The sequence below is a fragment of the Myripristis murdjan genome, chromosome 9 (genome assembly GCF_902150065.1).
Source record: "Myripristis murdjan chromosome 9, fMyrMur1.1, whole genome shotgun sequence".
Taxonomy (NCBI): domain Eukaryota; kingdom Metazoa; phylum Chordata; class Actinopteri; order Holocentriformes; family Holocentridae; genus Myripristis; species Myripristis murdjan.
The window spans coordinates 38156410-38173909 of NC_043988.1; the positions used below are offsets into that span (position 1 = coordinate 38156410).

Below are 17500 nucleotides of genomic sequence, written 5' to 3' on the forward strand. Positions count from 1 at the left end.
CATCATCAGTCACAGTCATCACAGTCACAATCATCGCAGTCATCACAGTCACAGTCATCACAGTCACAGTCATCACAGTCACAGTCACAATCATCACAGTCACAGTCATCACAGTCACAGTCATCATCAGTCACAGTCATCACAGTCAGTCACAATCATCACAGTCACAGTCATCACAGTCATCACAGTCACAGTCATCACAGTCATCACAGTCACAGTCATCACAGTCACAATCATCACAGTGACAAGCATCACAGTCACAGTCATCACAGTCACAGTCATCATCAGTCACAGTCATCACAGTCACAGTCATCATCAGTCACAGTCATCACAGTCACAGTCATCATCAGTCATCACAGTCACAGTCATCATCAGTCATCACAGTCATCACAGTCACAGTCATCACAGTCACAATCATCACAGTCACAGTCATCATCAGTCACAGTCATCACAGTCACAATCATCACAGTCATCACAGTCACAGTCATCATCAGTCACAGTCATCACAGTCACAGTCATCACAGTCACAGTCACAATCATCACAGTCATAGTCATCACAGTCATCACAGTCACAATCATCACAGTCACAGTCATCACAGTCACAGTCATCACAGTCACAGTCATCATCACAGTCACAGTCATCACAGTCAGTCACAGTTATCACAGTCACAGTCATCATCAGTCACAGTCATCACAGTCACAGTCACAATCATCACAGTCATCACAGTCACAGTCATCACAGTCACAGTCACAATCATCACAGTCACAGTCATCACAGTCATCACAGTCACAGTCATCATCACAGTCACAGTCATCACAGTCACAATCATCACAGTCACAGTCATCACAATCATCACAGTCACAGTCATCACAGTCACAATCATCACAGTCATCACAGTCACAGTCATCATCACAGTCACAGTCATCACAGTCACAATCATCACAGTCACAGTCATCACAATCATCACAGTCACAGTCATCACAATCATCACAGTCACAGTCATCACAGTCACAATCATCACAGTCATCACAGTCACAATCATCACAGTCATCACAGTCACAATCATCACAGTCACAGTCATCACAATCATCACAGTCACAGTCATCACAGTCACAATCATCACAGTCATCACAGTCACAATCATCACAGTCACAGTCATCACAGTCACAGTCATCACAGTCACAGTCATCAGGCCCCTGGTGGTGATCCTGTGGATTGCGTGCCTTGTGTCGTTGGGAGCTGCAGCAGCGTGGGTTTGAATCCAGCCAAGACCCTTTGCTGCATGTTGACCAGTCTCTCTGCCCTGCCTGGCCTGTCTCTCTGTCCTGTCTCTCTGCCCTGTCTGTCCTGTCTCTCTGCCCTGTCTGCCCTGCCTGGCCTGTCTCTCTGCCCTCTCTGCCCTGCCTGGCCTGTCTCTCTGCCCTCTCTGCCCTGCCTGGCCTGTCTCTCTGCCCTGTGACTGTCTAATGAGGCAGAAATGCCCAAAAATAATCAGGATCGTCTCTGTGGTTCACACGCAGCCAATCTTAATAGATTTACATGAAAAGGTAGAAACTACACTGTACTGTACCACACACACACACACACACACACACACACACACACACACACACACAAATGTACACATTTTGTCTCTCTTCTGAAAAGGGGGGCAGGGCTGTAATCCCTTCCTATCAGCTCCACACACACACATACACACACACACACACACACACACACACTGTGTGTGTGTGTGTGTGTGTGTGTGTGAAAGAGAGACAGAGAGTAGGGCTGTCAGCGGAGAGGAGGAGAGCGAGCGAGTGAGGAAGTAGGGCAGCCTCACTGCAGGGGAGGGGCGACCGAGGAAGAGGGAGAGAGAGAGAGAGCATCATCATCTTCATCTTCATCATCATCAGCAGCAACAGCAGCAGAAGCAGCAGCTAGCTAACAGCAGCACACCACCGACACACACAGACAGGCAGGCAGACAGACAGGCCAGACGGAGACACAGACAGGCAGACAGACAGAAAGGCAGAGAGACAGACAGGCAGAGAGACAGACAGGTCTACAGTGATTTGACCAGCACCTTCAGGAATACGTTTTCATCTTCCTCTCCTCCTCCTCCTCCTCCTCCTCCTCAGCATTCACACAGAATGCCTGGTGAGTCTCGCACAGCAAAGCGCCTGCATGCATTAACTGCCTTTGTCCTGTGTGTGTGTGTGTGTGTGTGTGTGTGTGTGCGCGTGTGTGTGTGCGTGTAGAGGGGGTGGGGTAACAGAATAGATAAATTGCGTGCAGTCATGTTATTTTCGCCGTAGCAGCAGTGTGTGTGTGTGTGTGTGTGTGTGTGTGTGTGTGTGCAGAGTAGCATGTCCCTGCTTGATTTGCATGGCCTCGCAAGCTACGTGTGTGTGTGTGTGTGTGTGTGTGTGTGTGTGTGTGTGTGTGTGTGTGTGTGTGTGTGTACATTCTTGTTGGGCAGTATTTGTGTTTGCAATTTCAGTATCTGCAGGAACTGGTGTGTGTGTGCGTGTGTGTGTGTGCGTGTGTGTGTGTGTGTGTGTGTGTGTTAGCCTGGGTTTAGTTAGCACACAGTCAGTTTTGTGTTAGCATGTGGCTAACGGGCTAGGATACATTACCACTTGGTTGGACAAGAATCATGCTATTAGCAAACACATTTAGCTGAACAAGGCTAAGCCACACACACACATAAACACATGCACACACACACACACACACACACACACACACACACACACACACACACACACACACACACACCTCTGAAGAATCAGTGTTATAAGCAGCTAGCATTAAACAGCTCGTTAGAATAATGATGGGAGATAACGAGCTCACGGCTGAGACAGCAGACCCGCTCATCCACACAGACAGACAGGCAGAGAGACAGGCAGAGAGACAGACAGGCAGAGAGACAGACAGACAGGCAGAGACACAGACAGACAGAGAGACAGGCAGGCAGAGAGACAGGCAGAGAGACAGACAGGCAGAGAGACAGGCAGGCAGGCAGAGAGACAGACAGGCAGAGAGACAGACAGGCAGGCAGAGAGACAGACAGACAGGCAGAGAGACAGGCAGGCAGGCAGACAGACAGGCAGAGAGACAGACAGGCAGACAGACAGGCAGGCAGACAGACAGGCAGTAGACCACACAGCGGTCTGATTATCAGTTATTGATCGGCTTCTTGTGTCTGACATTCAGGAAGTACAAACCCTGACCACGGCGTCTCTCAGCCAATCAGCATCAGCCACTGAATTTTGTCCATTTGTCTTCTGGCCTTTCCTGTCCGGCTTCAGCTTGACGACAGGTGAACTCACCTGTGAGCTCAGTGCTGACGTCTGATTGGTCCCTGAGCCTTGACTGAGTCATGAAGTTACCTGCATGCTGATGCCACCCCTAGCATGACACGACACGTCAGCACACACCAGCACATGTTAGCACATGTTAGCACATGTTAGCACACGTTAGCACATGTTAGCACACGTTAGCACATGTTAGCACACGTTAACACATGCTAGCACACGTTAGCACACGTTAGCACACGTTAGCACATGTTAACACATGCTAGCACACGTTAGCACATGTTAGCACATGCTAGCACATGTTAGCACATGTTAGCACACGTCAGAGCCTCTGGCTAGTTCATGAAGTTGTTACCTGGCCTGTTAGGGTCATGGTTAGGGAACTGCAGGTAACGGCTCAGGTGAGCAGATACTGCCTGTGGCACCAGCTGCTGTCTCCATGGTAACCAGTTGAATGCGTTTCCGTTCAAAGATGGCCGCCGGCCGCTATGACATGTTGGAGGATGAGGAGATTTAAAAAGTGATCTTTCAGAGGAGGAAGTGCTGCCTTCATGACTTCACCACCAGCACATCTGTTTTTAACAACTGATATTTTTATTCCCTTCAAAAAAATAAGCTGGTCCTGACCAGTTGAGCCTCCTGTGGTCAGAGGGTCAGTCCAGTTGGTCCTGACCAGTTGAGCCTCCTGTGGTCAGAGGGTCAGTCCAGTTGGTCCTGACCAGTTGAGCCTCCTGTGGTCAGAGGGTCAGTCCAGTTGGTCCTGACCAGTTGAGCCTCCTGTGGTCAGAGGGTCAGTCCAGTTGGTCCTGACCAGTTGAGCCTCCTGTGGTCAGAGGGTCAGTCCAGTTGGACCAGTTGAGCCTCCTGTGGTCAGAGGGTCAGTCCAGTTGGTCCTGACCAGTTGAGCCTCCTGTGGTCAGAGGGTCAGTCCAGCTCCATCAGTGTGAACCAACAACCTGATGCTGAGCAGATTCTCTTGTTTGTGTTTCTGCTTCTTCTTCTCTTCTTCCTCCTTGTTTCCAGCTTCAACCACTGATCCACTTTCTGGATTTGTTTGGTCTCGTCTTCCCGCTCAGAGTGAACAAACGTCCTCGCTCCACGACCACGGCAGCAGATTGAAACCACAAACACACATCTGACACCTTCAGGAACCCAGAGGGAGAACTGAAGAGAACATGGGATTTATCAAACTCACATTTACAGTTCATATTCAGTTTATTACAGCAGAGGATAATTGTGGTGGTTGTTAGTGGTTGTTAGCAGTTTTTAGCAGTTGTGGTGGTTGTTGATGGTTGTTGGCAGTTGTTAGCAGTTGTTAGCGGTTGTTAGCAGTTGTTAGCGGTTGTTAGCAGTTGTTAGCGGTTGTTAGCAGTTGTTAGCAGTTGTTAGCGGTTGTTAGCAGTTGTTAGCGGTTGTGGTGGTTGTGGTGGTTGTTGATGGTTGTTAGCGGTTGTGGTGGTTGTGGTGGTTGTTAGCGGTTGTGGTGGTTGTTAGCGGTTGTGGTGGTTGTCAGTGGTTGTGGTGGTTGTTGATGGTTGTTAGCGGTTGTGGTGGTTGTGGTGGTTGTGGTGGTTGTTTGTGGGCTGATTGGAGAGGCGTCTTGGCTGCTGGTGGAGAGCTGAGGGTTGGTGATACTGGTCTAGTTTTCAGCAAGCAGCCACAGCGAGTGTGACACACTGCGGCCCCACTGACCTGTTTTGTCACCATAGCAACTAACCCCAATCTCTTCCTGCCATCTCTAATATCCTTTGGTTTCCTGTGCTCTGATAGCCTACTATCCCCAGCAGTTAGAAGTTATTGGGAAAACCATAAAATCTGTTTAGTTATATGCACACATGTTCGTTGTCCAGTAGCCATTTTTACTAGATACTCTCAGTATGGACAGTTGATCACAATGTTCCTACTGAGCGCCTTGAGAACTTGGTTGGGTTCTAAACTGGTTCCATTTCTATATTTCAGGGAGAAAGTTCTTTGTCACTATGGGCGATTATCAGAAAAGCATGAGGTACATTTTGGTGTCGCTCAGGGAAGCTGTCGTGGTCCTGTACGTTCTCCCTTATGTGTGCGTCCTCTGGGAGACATTACCAGAAAACAAAGGCTTGGTTTCCAGAGCTATGCTGACGACACACAGCTGCATACTGCATTAGACCCGAGTGATGACCAAACCCTCTCCTGTTTAACATCTGGTTTGGCTGCAGTAAACAGCTGGATGCAGACCAACTTTCTTACACAGCGAGAAAACAGAAACTTTGCTGATTGTTCTGCAAGCCAAAAGAGGTTTGGTACTATCCAAACTTAGCAGTTTAATCGGGTAAATAAGGTTTCGAGCCTGGCTGTAGTCCTCACTTCAGAGCTGAATTTTAAATCCTATGGAGAAGGTGACCAAGGCAATTTTCTTTAATTTAAGAAATATTGCAAAGGTACGGTCGTTCCTATCCCAGCATGATGCCAAAAAAATAGTTCATGCATTTACTCCACCAGACTGGATTACTGCAATGTTCTTCTCACTGGTCCTCCAAAACAAACCACTGATAAAGTCCAGTTCAGTCAGAGCTCTGCTGCTGGACTTTCACCCAGAACCAGAGAGCAGCTGAGTCTGTCAGGACGGATCTGAAGCTTCTCCTGCTGGTTTCCGGGCTCTGTGGGTTTATAATCCCTTACGTCCCTCAGATCCTCTGCTGCTGCGTTTTAAAACACAAACTGTCACAGAAACCAGAGAATCGTCAGTGAAGACATTTTTCCCTGGAGGCTGGAGGATTTGGTTTTTGTGTCTTCCTTTGTTTCTGCATCTTATAGTTTCTAAATCTTAATTTGTTTTATCTCCATCTTTTAGCGATCTGACTGAATTTTTTTTTTTTAAGATTTTTTTTTTGGCATTTCTGCTTACACTCTTGTTTTTTCACCTAAAGAGCTTTGAGCTGCACCTCCTGTATGAAGGCTGCTATATAAATAGTGTTATTGTTGTTGTTGTTGTTGTTGTTGTTGTTGTTGTTGTTGTTGTTGTTGTTGTTACAGTGATTTCGTATTTCATTTTTTTTCTGGTTTCATGGGTAAACACACACAGTGTCTCCTAATGTGGAGACACACTCGTCGTTTCTGTCCATCAGCTGTTAATCACAGAGTTAATTAATATTCATGACCTGCAGATTCAAGTCGAGTCTGTATATCACTAACGGCGACAGCTAGCTCAGCTGCACACAGCTACAGCTACAATTTTTTTTTTTTTTCTTGTTTGTTTGTTTTGTTATTCATTAATTTTTATTTATTTAGAATACCATTTTCCTGGCATTTATCAGATATAATTTTCTGCTATTTTTGTTCCTTTCTAAGAAAGAGACATTTTAGTTTTAGTTTTTTTTTCTACTTTGTTAATCATGTTTTCCCATCTTTTCAGTGTGTAATATTGATCAACTCTACAATATTTATGTAATCAATCATAAATGTATTATATCAGACTGGAGCAGACCTAGTTTTAAACAGAAGTCTTAATGATAATCTCTGTGTGTGTGTGTGTGTGTGTGTGTGTGTGTGTGTGTGTGTGTGTGTGTGTGTGTGTATGTGTGTGTGTGTGCGTGTGTGTCAGGTGTGTGATGCGCCGGCTGCGTTGTGGTAGCCAGGAGTCGTTGCTGAGCGCTGGGTGTGTGTCGTCGCTGGACCTCAGGATGGACCAGTCAGTCATCATCAAACCAGTTCACTCGTCCCTGCTGGGACAGGACTACTGCTTCGAGGTGAGGCACACACACACACACACACACACACACACACACACATTGCTGCTACTGGCATGTGCTTTATTTCCATGTTTTTATGTCACATCAGGATCAGCTGCCTCTCTCTGTGAAACACTTTTGCTTTTTCCTGTCTTCAGACGAGCCAACTGCCGACAACAAATCATCAAAAATGAAAAGCTTTACACGTTCTCCAGACACAGCGAGTAATGAAAACGTCTGAAGCCTCGGCTTGTTGTGTCTGCCCTTCTCACACAGCAGAATTATTACATACAGAGCAAATATTATCCATATCAGATATGTAATATTAACTGCATAAGATCAATGGCTGTAATGAAGACAAACTGTGAATCAACAAAAAACAGAAAAACAGCTAAACCTCCCTTGTATCGAGTGTCATATCAACTAAGGCTGGGCAATATGGAAAAAATCAAATATCACAATATCTTTTTTTACCAAGCACCTCAATATCAGCATCGTGACAGTATTGTAGGGATGACAGCCACTATTTTTGCAAAATTTACACAATGAGATTTTTGTCAAAGTCGTTAGTGTCGTGGATGTGACCAGAGCGTTTAGAAAACCACATTCCTTCACTGTAAGTCAGCCTTTCAAACACCAGATCACCAGATCATCACATCACCAGATCACCAGATCATCACATCACCACATCACCAGATCACCACATCACCACATCACCACATCACCAGATCACCACATCATCACATCACCAGATCACCAGATCATCACATCACCAGATCACCAGATCACCACATCACCACATCACCACATCACCACATCATCACATCACCAGATCACCAGATCATCAGATCACCACATCACCAGATCACCACATCACCAGATCACCACATCACCAGATCATCAGATCACCACATCACCAGATCACCACATCACCACATCACCAGATCACCACATCACCACATCACCAGATCATCAGATCACCACATCACCAGATCACCACATCACCACATCACCACATCACCAGATCATCAGATCACCACATCACCACATCACCAGATCACCACATCACCAGATCACCACATCACCACATCACCAGATCACCACATCACCACATCACCACATCACCACATCACCAGATCATGACATCACCACATCACCACATCACCAGATCACCAGATCACCACATCACCAGATCACCAGATCACCACATCACCAGATCATGACATCCAAAACCCAAATCAACAAATAGTCATTTGCCGCACAGCTTCACCTGAACTGGGAACCACTAACGCGTCGAGGCGTGTTGTTCTGCAGGGTCGTGGCAGATAAGACACAGACGAGGGCGGAGCCTTTTTCCTCCAAAATGTGTTGCTAACACTTAACTTTAACCTTAAATTAATCCTAACCTTAATCTGACTCTAACTCTCACCACTGGCTTGAAACGCTGCTTTCTCCAACTGGGCCAGGGCTCCTGTCCCCAGTTGGATCCCAGTTACGGGGTCGTAAGTCGCCCCTGTTTCATGTCCTGGACTCACATCAACCCTTTAAAGCTGGACGGACGCCAGACGTCCCCGAGCGACCGACTGCGTCCCGCCACAACCAGAGGAAACACCAAACCGCACGAAATTACCCCCAAATTCATTCATTAGTAAACATTAGTAAAAGGTTATGAGAAAATGACCTGAAAATATTATCTCCTAGGTAACGAGCTGTGGCCGCCTGTCTCCTAGGTAACGAGCTGTAACCACCTGTCTCCTAGGTAACAACCTCCACAGGGACCAAGTGCTTCTCGTGCCGCTCGGCGGCAGAGCGAGACAAGTGGATGGAGAACCTGAGACGAGCCGTCCATCCCAACAAGGACAACAGCCGGCGGCTGGAGAACGTCCTGACCGTCTGGGTCGTCGAGGCCAAAGATCTGCCCGCCAAGAAGAGGTAGGGGGCGCTGCACCCGGTCACTCCTCACAACACAACATATTGATCTGTGATTTGCATTGATCACTCCCACAGTTCAGCTCAGCTCAACCACAGAGCCTTTCTCAAAATCAAACTGGTCATTTTTAGGACTAAATCTGATAAATCTGGAGGTGCTGTTGATTTACTCTGATGTCCAAAACAAACGCACCGTCAGCATGGCCAGTAGCAGGAGGTGGGGATCGACCAATATCGATTTCTTAGAGTCAATACTGATTATTAGTCATCGAGAATGCTGATAATCAATATTCATTAGCAGTAAATTAGAAAACTGCAGTGTCAAAATGTAGTTTTACAAACACCAATTCAAGCCAGTTCTTACAAACTGCTGGTCCAACCACCACCTTTGTTTTCTTCATATAAAACTGAATCAAATACAGTGGTGGAAAAAAGCTTTGGGACACCCCATGCATTTGTGAAATATTGCATTAAGAATCACTCTTAGGTCTTCAAGTGCAATTTCTTTTAGTGCAGTCACAGCCAAAATACTAAACAAATCCTAAAAAAGCCATTAAAAACTTCAAATTGATTGTTTCCATAAAAAATACAGAAGAAATTTTGGGTCATTTTGGTACCAGTGATGAAGGTCGTTCTTTTTATTAAAAGACACATTTTTGTTGCCAAGCTTCATGTCTGTATAAAGCAGCACATCTGAAAGTTCTTCAGACACAAAAATGGCTAAAACAAGGAACCTAACGCAGGAAACACGCCTGAAGATAAAGATTCTCAGCCAGGAAGGGCACAGCTGCCGCCAGATAGCCAGGAAGTGCAGATGCAGTCCTTCAGCAGTTGGATACACTCTGCAGAAATACAGACGAACCAACAGCTTGGAAGACAAACCAAGATCTGGGCGTCCAAGGGTTTCTTCAGCAAGAAATGACCGCATCCTGATCCACATGTGCAGCAAAACCACCCAATGACATCACAGGAGCTTCAGCAGCAGTGGTCAAACCAAACTGGTGTCCAGTGTTCCACCCGCACTGCACGTGGCCGACTCTTAGATCATGGCTTAAGGTCCTAGAAGGCTATCAAGAAGCCCCTGATCAATGAGAGACAGAGGTTAGCCCGGCGTCGTCGGCCCAGGAGCACAAGAACTGGACAGCCAGGAACTGGAAGAAGATTCTGTGGTCAGATAAGTCCAGTTTCCAGCTTTATCTTCCTCCTACTAATGTGAGGGTTGTAAACAATAAACAAAAAAATATAATTTGTATTTGTTTGTATCTGTCTAATGCTGCCACACCTTTTGAAGCACAAAAAAGATTTTTCCACAAATATTTCATGATAATATTTGACATTGTGTAAAATTTTAAGGGTGTCTGAAAACCTTTTCCCACCACTGTACAGTAAATAAATACAGGGAAACTTTATTTAAACTGCGAGCAGCTCAGTCAGTTTCTGTCTTTCTGTCAAACTAAATTAACACAAAACCAGTGAAAACTGGAACCATGTCATCAGATACAAGGCCCCGCCCACTCTCTTCTGTCCAGCTGTCTGTCAGACGAAGAGGCGGAGCCTGACTGGTTTCCATATCAGCCATCATGTCAATTAAAATCATGTTACTTATTATTGAAGCTTCAGGAATATCAGCTGGGACTGATCACTAGAGGAAAGCTTCTGTTGTTCAGGCTAACCACTCCCATAGACTTCAAGTCTTTATGCTAAGCTAACAGGAAGTGCTACCCACAGAAAGTGAACCACTGGACGTCCATAGGTGGACGTGGTGTCCAACATCTGGTCTCAGTCTGGAAGATGGAAGATGGAGTGTTTTTTTAACAGCGCCCCCTGCAGGTTGGTCAGTGCAGCTCTGTGAGAGGCGGTGGAACAATAAAGTTTATTGAAGGAAGTAAGTTTCTTCCTGTTAAAACTTTACAAGACTTCATGTTGTCTGGAGGATGAAACCTTTCAGCTCACAAGTTACATTATAACATTTGTTTGTATTTATTTTTTATTATATAAATATTTTTGGCTAATTCTATGGTTATTTTTTTGCCAAACCTTTCGTTTAACGTACACGCTAACCTGCTAGCTGGCAGCTGAGGCTCCTGTGTGTCAGCATGTCGCCTTGGCAACGGAGACACAGTTTCCTGTGGAGGCGGAGCGACGACTCCACGCTGTGATGTCGGGTCAAAACATCACATCAGATTTCTTGTGAACGACGTTTTCACAAGTGTTCAGTAGTGAGCAGGCAGCCGATGCCAGGAGGGCGTCTGCTCACCTGGGGCTGGGGTCAGCCAGAGGTCAGCTGGAGGTCAGCTGGAGGCCAGCCGGAGGTCGGCCGGAGGCAAGCTGGGCTGGATCAGATCTGTTGTGTGGCTCAGAAAATCATTTTCCTTCTGGCCGTCCCGCCGGCGCTCCTCCCCAGACAGCAGTACACTGTTACACGCCTCTGCACCAGCTTTGCCTCAGACCTCCCATACGGCAGATCCAAACCATATATCGTATTACGGAGCCACATATCATAAGCATGGATCACGGATCTGGGCCAGACAGAGACCGCATGTCGTGGCTTTATCCACTGTACCGGGCCAGTCCCGCTCAAAATCTGTTACAGATCCGTTATGTTGGGCCGTTGTGCAGAAAGACAGGCGCAGATACGTTTAGTGGATCTGCACCAAATCGTGTCCTGTGGCCGGCCGGTGGATCCGGGTCTCCTTCTCCAGAACGTTCTGTCTGAATCTGAATTTAAATCATGTTACAGGAAAAAAGTCTTCCTCTGGCTAACTTTCTTCCTTTCTAATCTAATTTTTGGGTCATTTTTATTTTTCCATGTTCGTGGCGGTTGGTTGAGGGTTGGCGGTGAGACGCCGGCTGACCCGGCGCTGTCTGCTCCTCCTGCAGGTATTTCTGCGAGCTGTGTCTGGACGACAGCCTCTACGCCCGGACGTCCTGCAAGCTCAAGACAGACAACATCTTCTGGGGCGAGCGCTTCGACTTCTGCAGCCTGCCGTCCATCTCCTCCATGACCTTTCACCTCTACAAAGACACGGACAGGAAGAGGAAGAAGGACAAGAGCAGCTACGTGGGCCTGGTCAACATCCCTGTTGCCACGGTGACGGGCCGGCAGCTGGTGGAGAAGTGGTACTCAGTGAGCACGCCCAGCACCAGCCGAGGTGGGAGCAACACACTTTAACCTTTTCTAGTGTTTGCGAGTGGGCGTGGCCTAACATTTGTGTAGCAACTGTGTCAAATTAATTTAAGGGAAAAACTACAAAGACTAAAAACCACTGGGGTAATGGCTAATGATGTCTATGTGATATAACACAGTATGGGCTAGTGGTCAGAAGAACTAGGATTCGCTCTAGGAGAGAGTGGACAAGAGACTGAGCTTTGCTTTAGATGACACCATGTATTAAAGAAATAATAACAATACTAATAAGTGACAGTGACATACAATAATGTGCAAGTTTGTACAGTGCAGAGATCAATGTACGCACAAGAGAATAAGAATGGCCATATAAGGTACGTCAGTTCAATCATTTACATATGCATATCTGGTAATCAATTATACACAATATGTTACACACGCACAGTAAATAAATACAACTCACAACCCCAGCGACCCACAGTCCATGAAAACCCACGTCTGGGTTAGAGATAGTCCATTTAGTGAACGAGTGTGCTGAGGGAAATGTATATGGATGGCTGTGGGCAATGGGCAAAGCAAGTGGGGAGAGAGTGTTCGCTACAGAGAGCCCCCTACTGGCCCGGCAGGAGGGGTGCGACTCTTCGGCTCCAGGCCTGCTCCGTTAGCTCGCCATCATCATCAAGAAAACCTGGCCTGAAGAACAGGACCACAGTTCCCATAAATTACAATATACATCAGTAAATCCAGTCTGCACACCATTCATACATAGCACTAGTTGCACTGTAGTTCATAGTTTAGCATTATCATACTGATCATGGGTCACAAATAACTTTTGCAGTATTATTCACCAAACATGATCAAAATAAATACAATCAAAGTCATTCATTGAACTCATTCATAGGATTTTAGAGAAGCAGGCAGGTAAATACGAGCGCTAACCACGTCCATTAGAATGAATGGCGTCGCTAGGCTAACGCTAGCGGCTACAAACAATTTCAAACAAGCGCTAACCACGTCCATTAGAATGAATGGCGTCGCTAGGCTAACGCTAGCGGCTACAAACAATTTCAAACAAGCGCTAACCACGTCCATTAGAATGAATGGCGTCGCTAGGCTAACGCTAGCGGCTACAAACAATTTCCAAACAATTACTCCCCAGTCCACGTGTTCGCTATAACACTCGTTCCGTCTCAGGACAGTCTGGGCACGGCAAAGGGCTCCTACAGGTCCATACATGTACATGATGTAACGTCGATCGTAATTTAAGTAGAAAAAAGTGGGGAAAACGGTTTAAACCGAACCTGTAGCTCGTCTCTCAGCCTCCCCGCCGCTCTGTCCCAGACCAAACTGCAGCAGCTTAATAATTACACGCGATTGGCCACGCCGACCCATGTGACCACATGATGTCACCAGCAACGTAAAGGCTGATTGGGCAACTGGCCCAGGTGACCGTCCCGCGGGATGAGGAAGAAAAACCAGGGGATTTATTACCTGGGTTAAATTTGACCATGACTCAGCAATTCTTTGTCCAATCATTATCAACTGCACATTATCAGTAAATACAAATGTGCGTGGAGATCCATCAGCAGGGGGCGCCACAAACACCACAACCACACCAGCCCTCGGGCCACGTCCAATCAAACTGTGAGGCCGGAGGAAGTGGGCGTGGCCTGTGAGGCAGCAGTGCAGCTGCAGATTCAGGATCAGTGTTCAGGGCATGTTTTATTGTGAATGTTTTATTGAATTTTTAAATCTTAAAAGTTTTAAAAGTCGTTGGTGCTTCAATCAACATTTGTTTGTTTTATTGAATCTTTTCTGCAGGGAAGCTGAACGAGCACCGCCCTTTCAAACCTGAGCAACTTAGCAAGAAATTACCAAAAAGTTACAAGAAAATTACCTGGAAAGCAGCTTAAGAAAGAGAAGGTGCTCTAGTTTCCCGGTGCAGTGCGGGGTGGGGCAGTGCGGGGTGGGGCAGTGCGGGGTGGGGCAGTGCGGGGCGGGGCAGTGCAGGGCGGTGCAGGGCGGGGCGGGGCAGTGCGGGGCGGGGCGGGGCAGTGCGAGGCGGGGCAGTGCGGGGCGGGGCAGTGCGGGGCGGGGCAGGGAGGCAAACCCCCCGCAGAGCTGGTTTGGACCAGAGCAACCTGAGGGGTGCTGAGTTGAGAGTGGCGTTGCAGCGGGGGGGGGGGCTGACAGATTCAGCTTGGCGCAGTAACAGTTTCGTGCCAAAAGGCTTCACCGAGGTGCGCTCAAAGCTCACCACCTGAAACCAGGTGTACTGTCAGCGCAAGGCGGAGCGCAGCCGGTGTAGTGGAAGTTTGGCTGAGCGGCGGGCAGTGCACACGTCACCAAAACCTCACAGGCAGGTGTCCAGAATGTCAGGTACATTAACAATGCAATAAATACCCACAGAAACCACTATTCAATGCTATAATCTCAATCAGCACATAAATGTATTGGCACCGTTTGGCAGCGTCATGGAAACCCAACCTGATCACCTGTCAGTCAAACAGTGTGTCCAGTATGGTGATGTCTTTTTTCCAGTCATGGTGTCTGGAGCTGCTCATGTTAACTACCCAGTTCTTCCATATATATAAATATTCCAAATCAAAAATGTAAAAGGCATCCAAAGGCGGACTGACATACGGGGAAACTGGGGATTTCCCCGGTGGGTCAGTGGGAGACAAAGAAGAAGCAAAAGAAAAAGAAAAAGAAAAAGAAAGGGAAAAAAGTCGACACGCACCGGCCAACAGTGTCGGCTGTTGCTGTGATAGATCCCTGTGACCCGACTCGCTCCGCACTGCGCTGAGCTCCTTGTCAGACTCTGGGCGTTTAGAACAGCGAATGTAAAAGCGTTCATGAACCGGATTTTGTTTTAATCTCTGGTGTGTTGTTGCATCAGTAAGTGATGGAGTCGAAAGTTGCAAAATAAACATGTATTTATATGAATATGGCAAGGCTTAACCTTTGAGGTAAAACCATTCATTAAAAATGGGGGCTTCACAGTTAAATTTATATTTGCTCGTAAAAATCAATAACTTTAACAGACGGTGACAGAGCTGGAAAAAAAGAGATGCAAGGCAGGCAGGTAATGAAAGACAGGGGACTGAGGAAGACGAATGTAAGGATAGATGCATGGATGGATGGATGGATGGACAGATGGATGGCAGGTAGCTCCAGCAACATTGCAGCAGCCAAGACTGGCCTCACTGTCCTGAGTGTGTGTTGCTGCTGCTCTTCCTCCATGTCAGCTGTGTAAACTTTCATTACACCTTCCTGCAGCGCATTTTAAAGGCGAGGACAGGGGCTCATCTGATTGGTTTAAAGTGAATCGGCTGTGTCAAACCCACTCCACGCCTTCTCTCCTCCCCTCTGACGGTAGGAGGGATGGAGGAGTCCTTGCTCCACGGCGCACGGCGTGACAAAATCCACCTGGCCACACCCAGTTCGTGAGGTGCAGGTGCACTGCGCCCCCACCTCACCTGGTCTGAGAAACTAGAGCCCAGAGTGAGAAAATTATTAAAAAAAAAAAAAAAAACAGGACAAATAACTATATTTATAACCATATCTATAATTATTGTAATTATATACTAATCAATTTTTAAAATTCTGTTTTCACTTTGTCATTATGGGGCACTGAGTGCAGATTAATGAGAGAAAAAATGAATTTAAATGATTGCAGCATCAGGCTGCAGCATTCTGAATGCTCTGTATTATACTTATGTTATAGAAAAAAATCATTTTCTCTTTGGATAATTTTCAGGTTTTTTTGGTTGCTTCGTTTCAGGTTATTTCCTTGTTTTATTTTTATTCATTTAGTTATGTACTTTAGTTTTTTTTTTTTTGCTATTTTTTGTGTCATTTCTTGTTAAGTTGCTCATTGCCTTTTCCCAAACAAGAAATCTGAGCTCCATCCAGGTTTCAGAGGATTAATAATTATAATAATGTTAATAATAATGACGATGCTGATAACAGGGAAGTCGTCGGGCCCCTCGGTGCGGATCAAGGCTCGGTACCAGAGCATCGTCATCCTGCCCATGGAGCAGTACAAGGAGTTCGCCGAGTACATCAGCTCCAACTACCTGCTGCTCTGCAACACGCTGGAAGCCTCCATCAGCCTGAGGGCCAAGGAGGAGCTGGCCGCCGCGCTCGTCCACATCCTGCACAGCACCGGCAAGGCCAAGGTACCCAGCATGCACCTCTGCTGCCACACACCTGGACACATGGGCCGTGTCGGGGGGGGGGGCTCGGGGGTTAGTTAGGGGACACCAGGGGCGAGGCCGGGGGCGAGGCCGGGGGCGAGGCCGGGGGCGAGGCCAGGGGCTCCAGCGGTGTTTCCCTTCCTGCTCGTTACTTTATCAAGTCCATAACACAGCCGTGCTTTTTGATGTTGCTATGGTTACAGCCGTGCTTTTGGATGTTGCTATGGTTACAGCCGTGCTTTTGGATGTTGCTATGGTTACACGTTGGGTAGCGGATGACTTTAAAATGGTGATTTAAGTCGAGCCAAACTACATGTGCAATACACGGTTTTAACACACACCTGCCGGCCAATCAGAAGAGAGCATCCACCCAGGTGATGGTGATCTGCATCAGTGTTCATCTGATCACATTAGTAACAATATATGCAGGGACATAAACACTGAGGGCACAGACTTAAGATACACAGGCACAAGATGGACAGTGTCTTTTGTCTACAAAGCAGATCAGTCACGGGTACAGGTAACAGCAGGACAGGTAACAGCAGTACAGGTAACAGCAGTACAGGTAACAGCAGGACAGGTAACAGCAGGACAGGTAACAGCAGGACAGGTAACAGCAGGACAGGTAACAGCAGTACAGGTAACAGCAGGACAGGTAACAGCAGTACAGATAACAGCAGTACAGATAACAGCGGGACAGGTAACAGCAGTACAGGTAACAGCAGTACAGGTAACAGCGGGACAGGTAGCAGCAGCAGTACAGGTAACAGCGGGACAGGTAGCAGCAGTACAGGTAACAGTGGGACAGGTAACAGCAGGACAGGTAACAGCAGTACAGATAACAGCAGGACAGGTAACAGCAGTACAGGTAACAGCGGGACAGGTAACAGCAGTACAGATAACAGCGGGACAGGTAACAGCGGGACAGGTAACAGCAGTACAGGTAACAGCAGGACAGGTAACAGCAGTACAGGTAACAGCAGTACAGGTAGCAGCAGTACAGGTAACAGCGGGACAGGTAACAGCGGGACAGGTAGCAGCAGGACAGGTAACAGCAGTACAGATAACAGCGGGACAGGTAACAGCAGTACAGGTAACAGCGGGACAGGTAACAGCAGTACAGGTAACAGCGGGACAGGTAACAGCAGTACAGATAACAGCGGGACAGGTAACAGCAGTACAGATAACAGCGGGACAGGTAACAGCAGTACAGGTAACAGCAGGACAGGTAACAG

General features: G+C 47.1%; 1 protein-coding gene across 4 annotated transcripts in view; it reads left to right on the forward strand.

Annotated features, from left to right (window-relative positions):
- dab2ipa (DAB2 interacting protein a) overlaps nt 1-17500 on the forward strand; it is a 48419-nt gene that overhangs the window by 14811 nt on the left and 16108 nt on the right. For 2 of the 4 annotated variants that reach the window (XM_030059402.1, XM_030059403.1), the window contains exons 6-9: nt 6884-7028; nt 8770-8942; nt 11820-12091; nt 16039-16247. In XM_030059402.1, coding sequence (XP_029915262.1) covers nt 6884-7028; nt 8770-8942; nt 11820-12091; nt 16039-16247 — 799 coding nt within the window. Of the gene's footprint in view, nt 1-1970; nt 2141-6883; nt 7029-7169; nt 7235-8769; nt 8943-11819; nt 12092-16038; nt 16248-17500 lie in introns of those variants that run through there. The other 2 variants (XM_030059404.1, XM_030059406.1) reach the window with 2 other exon arrangements.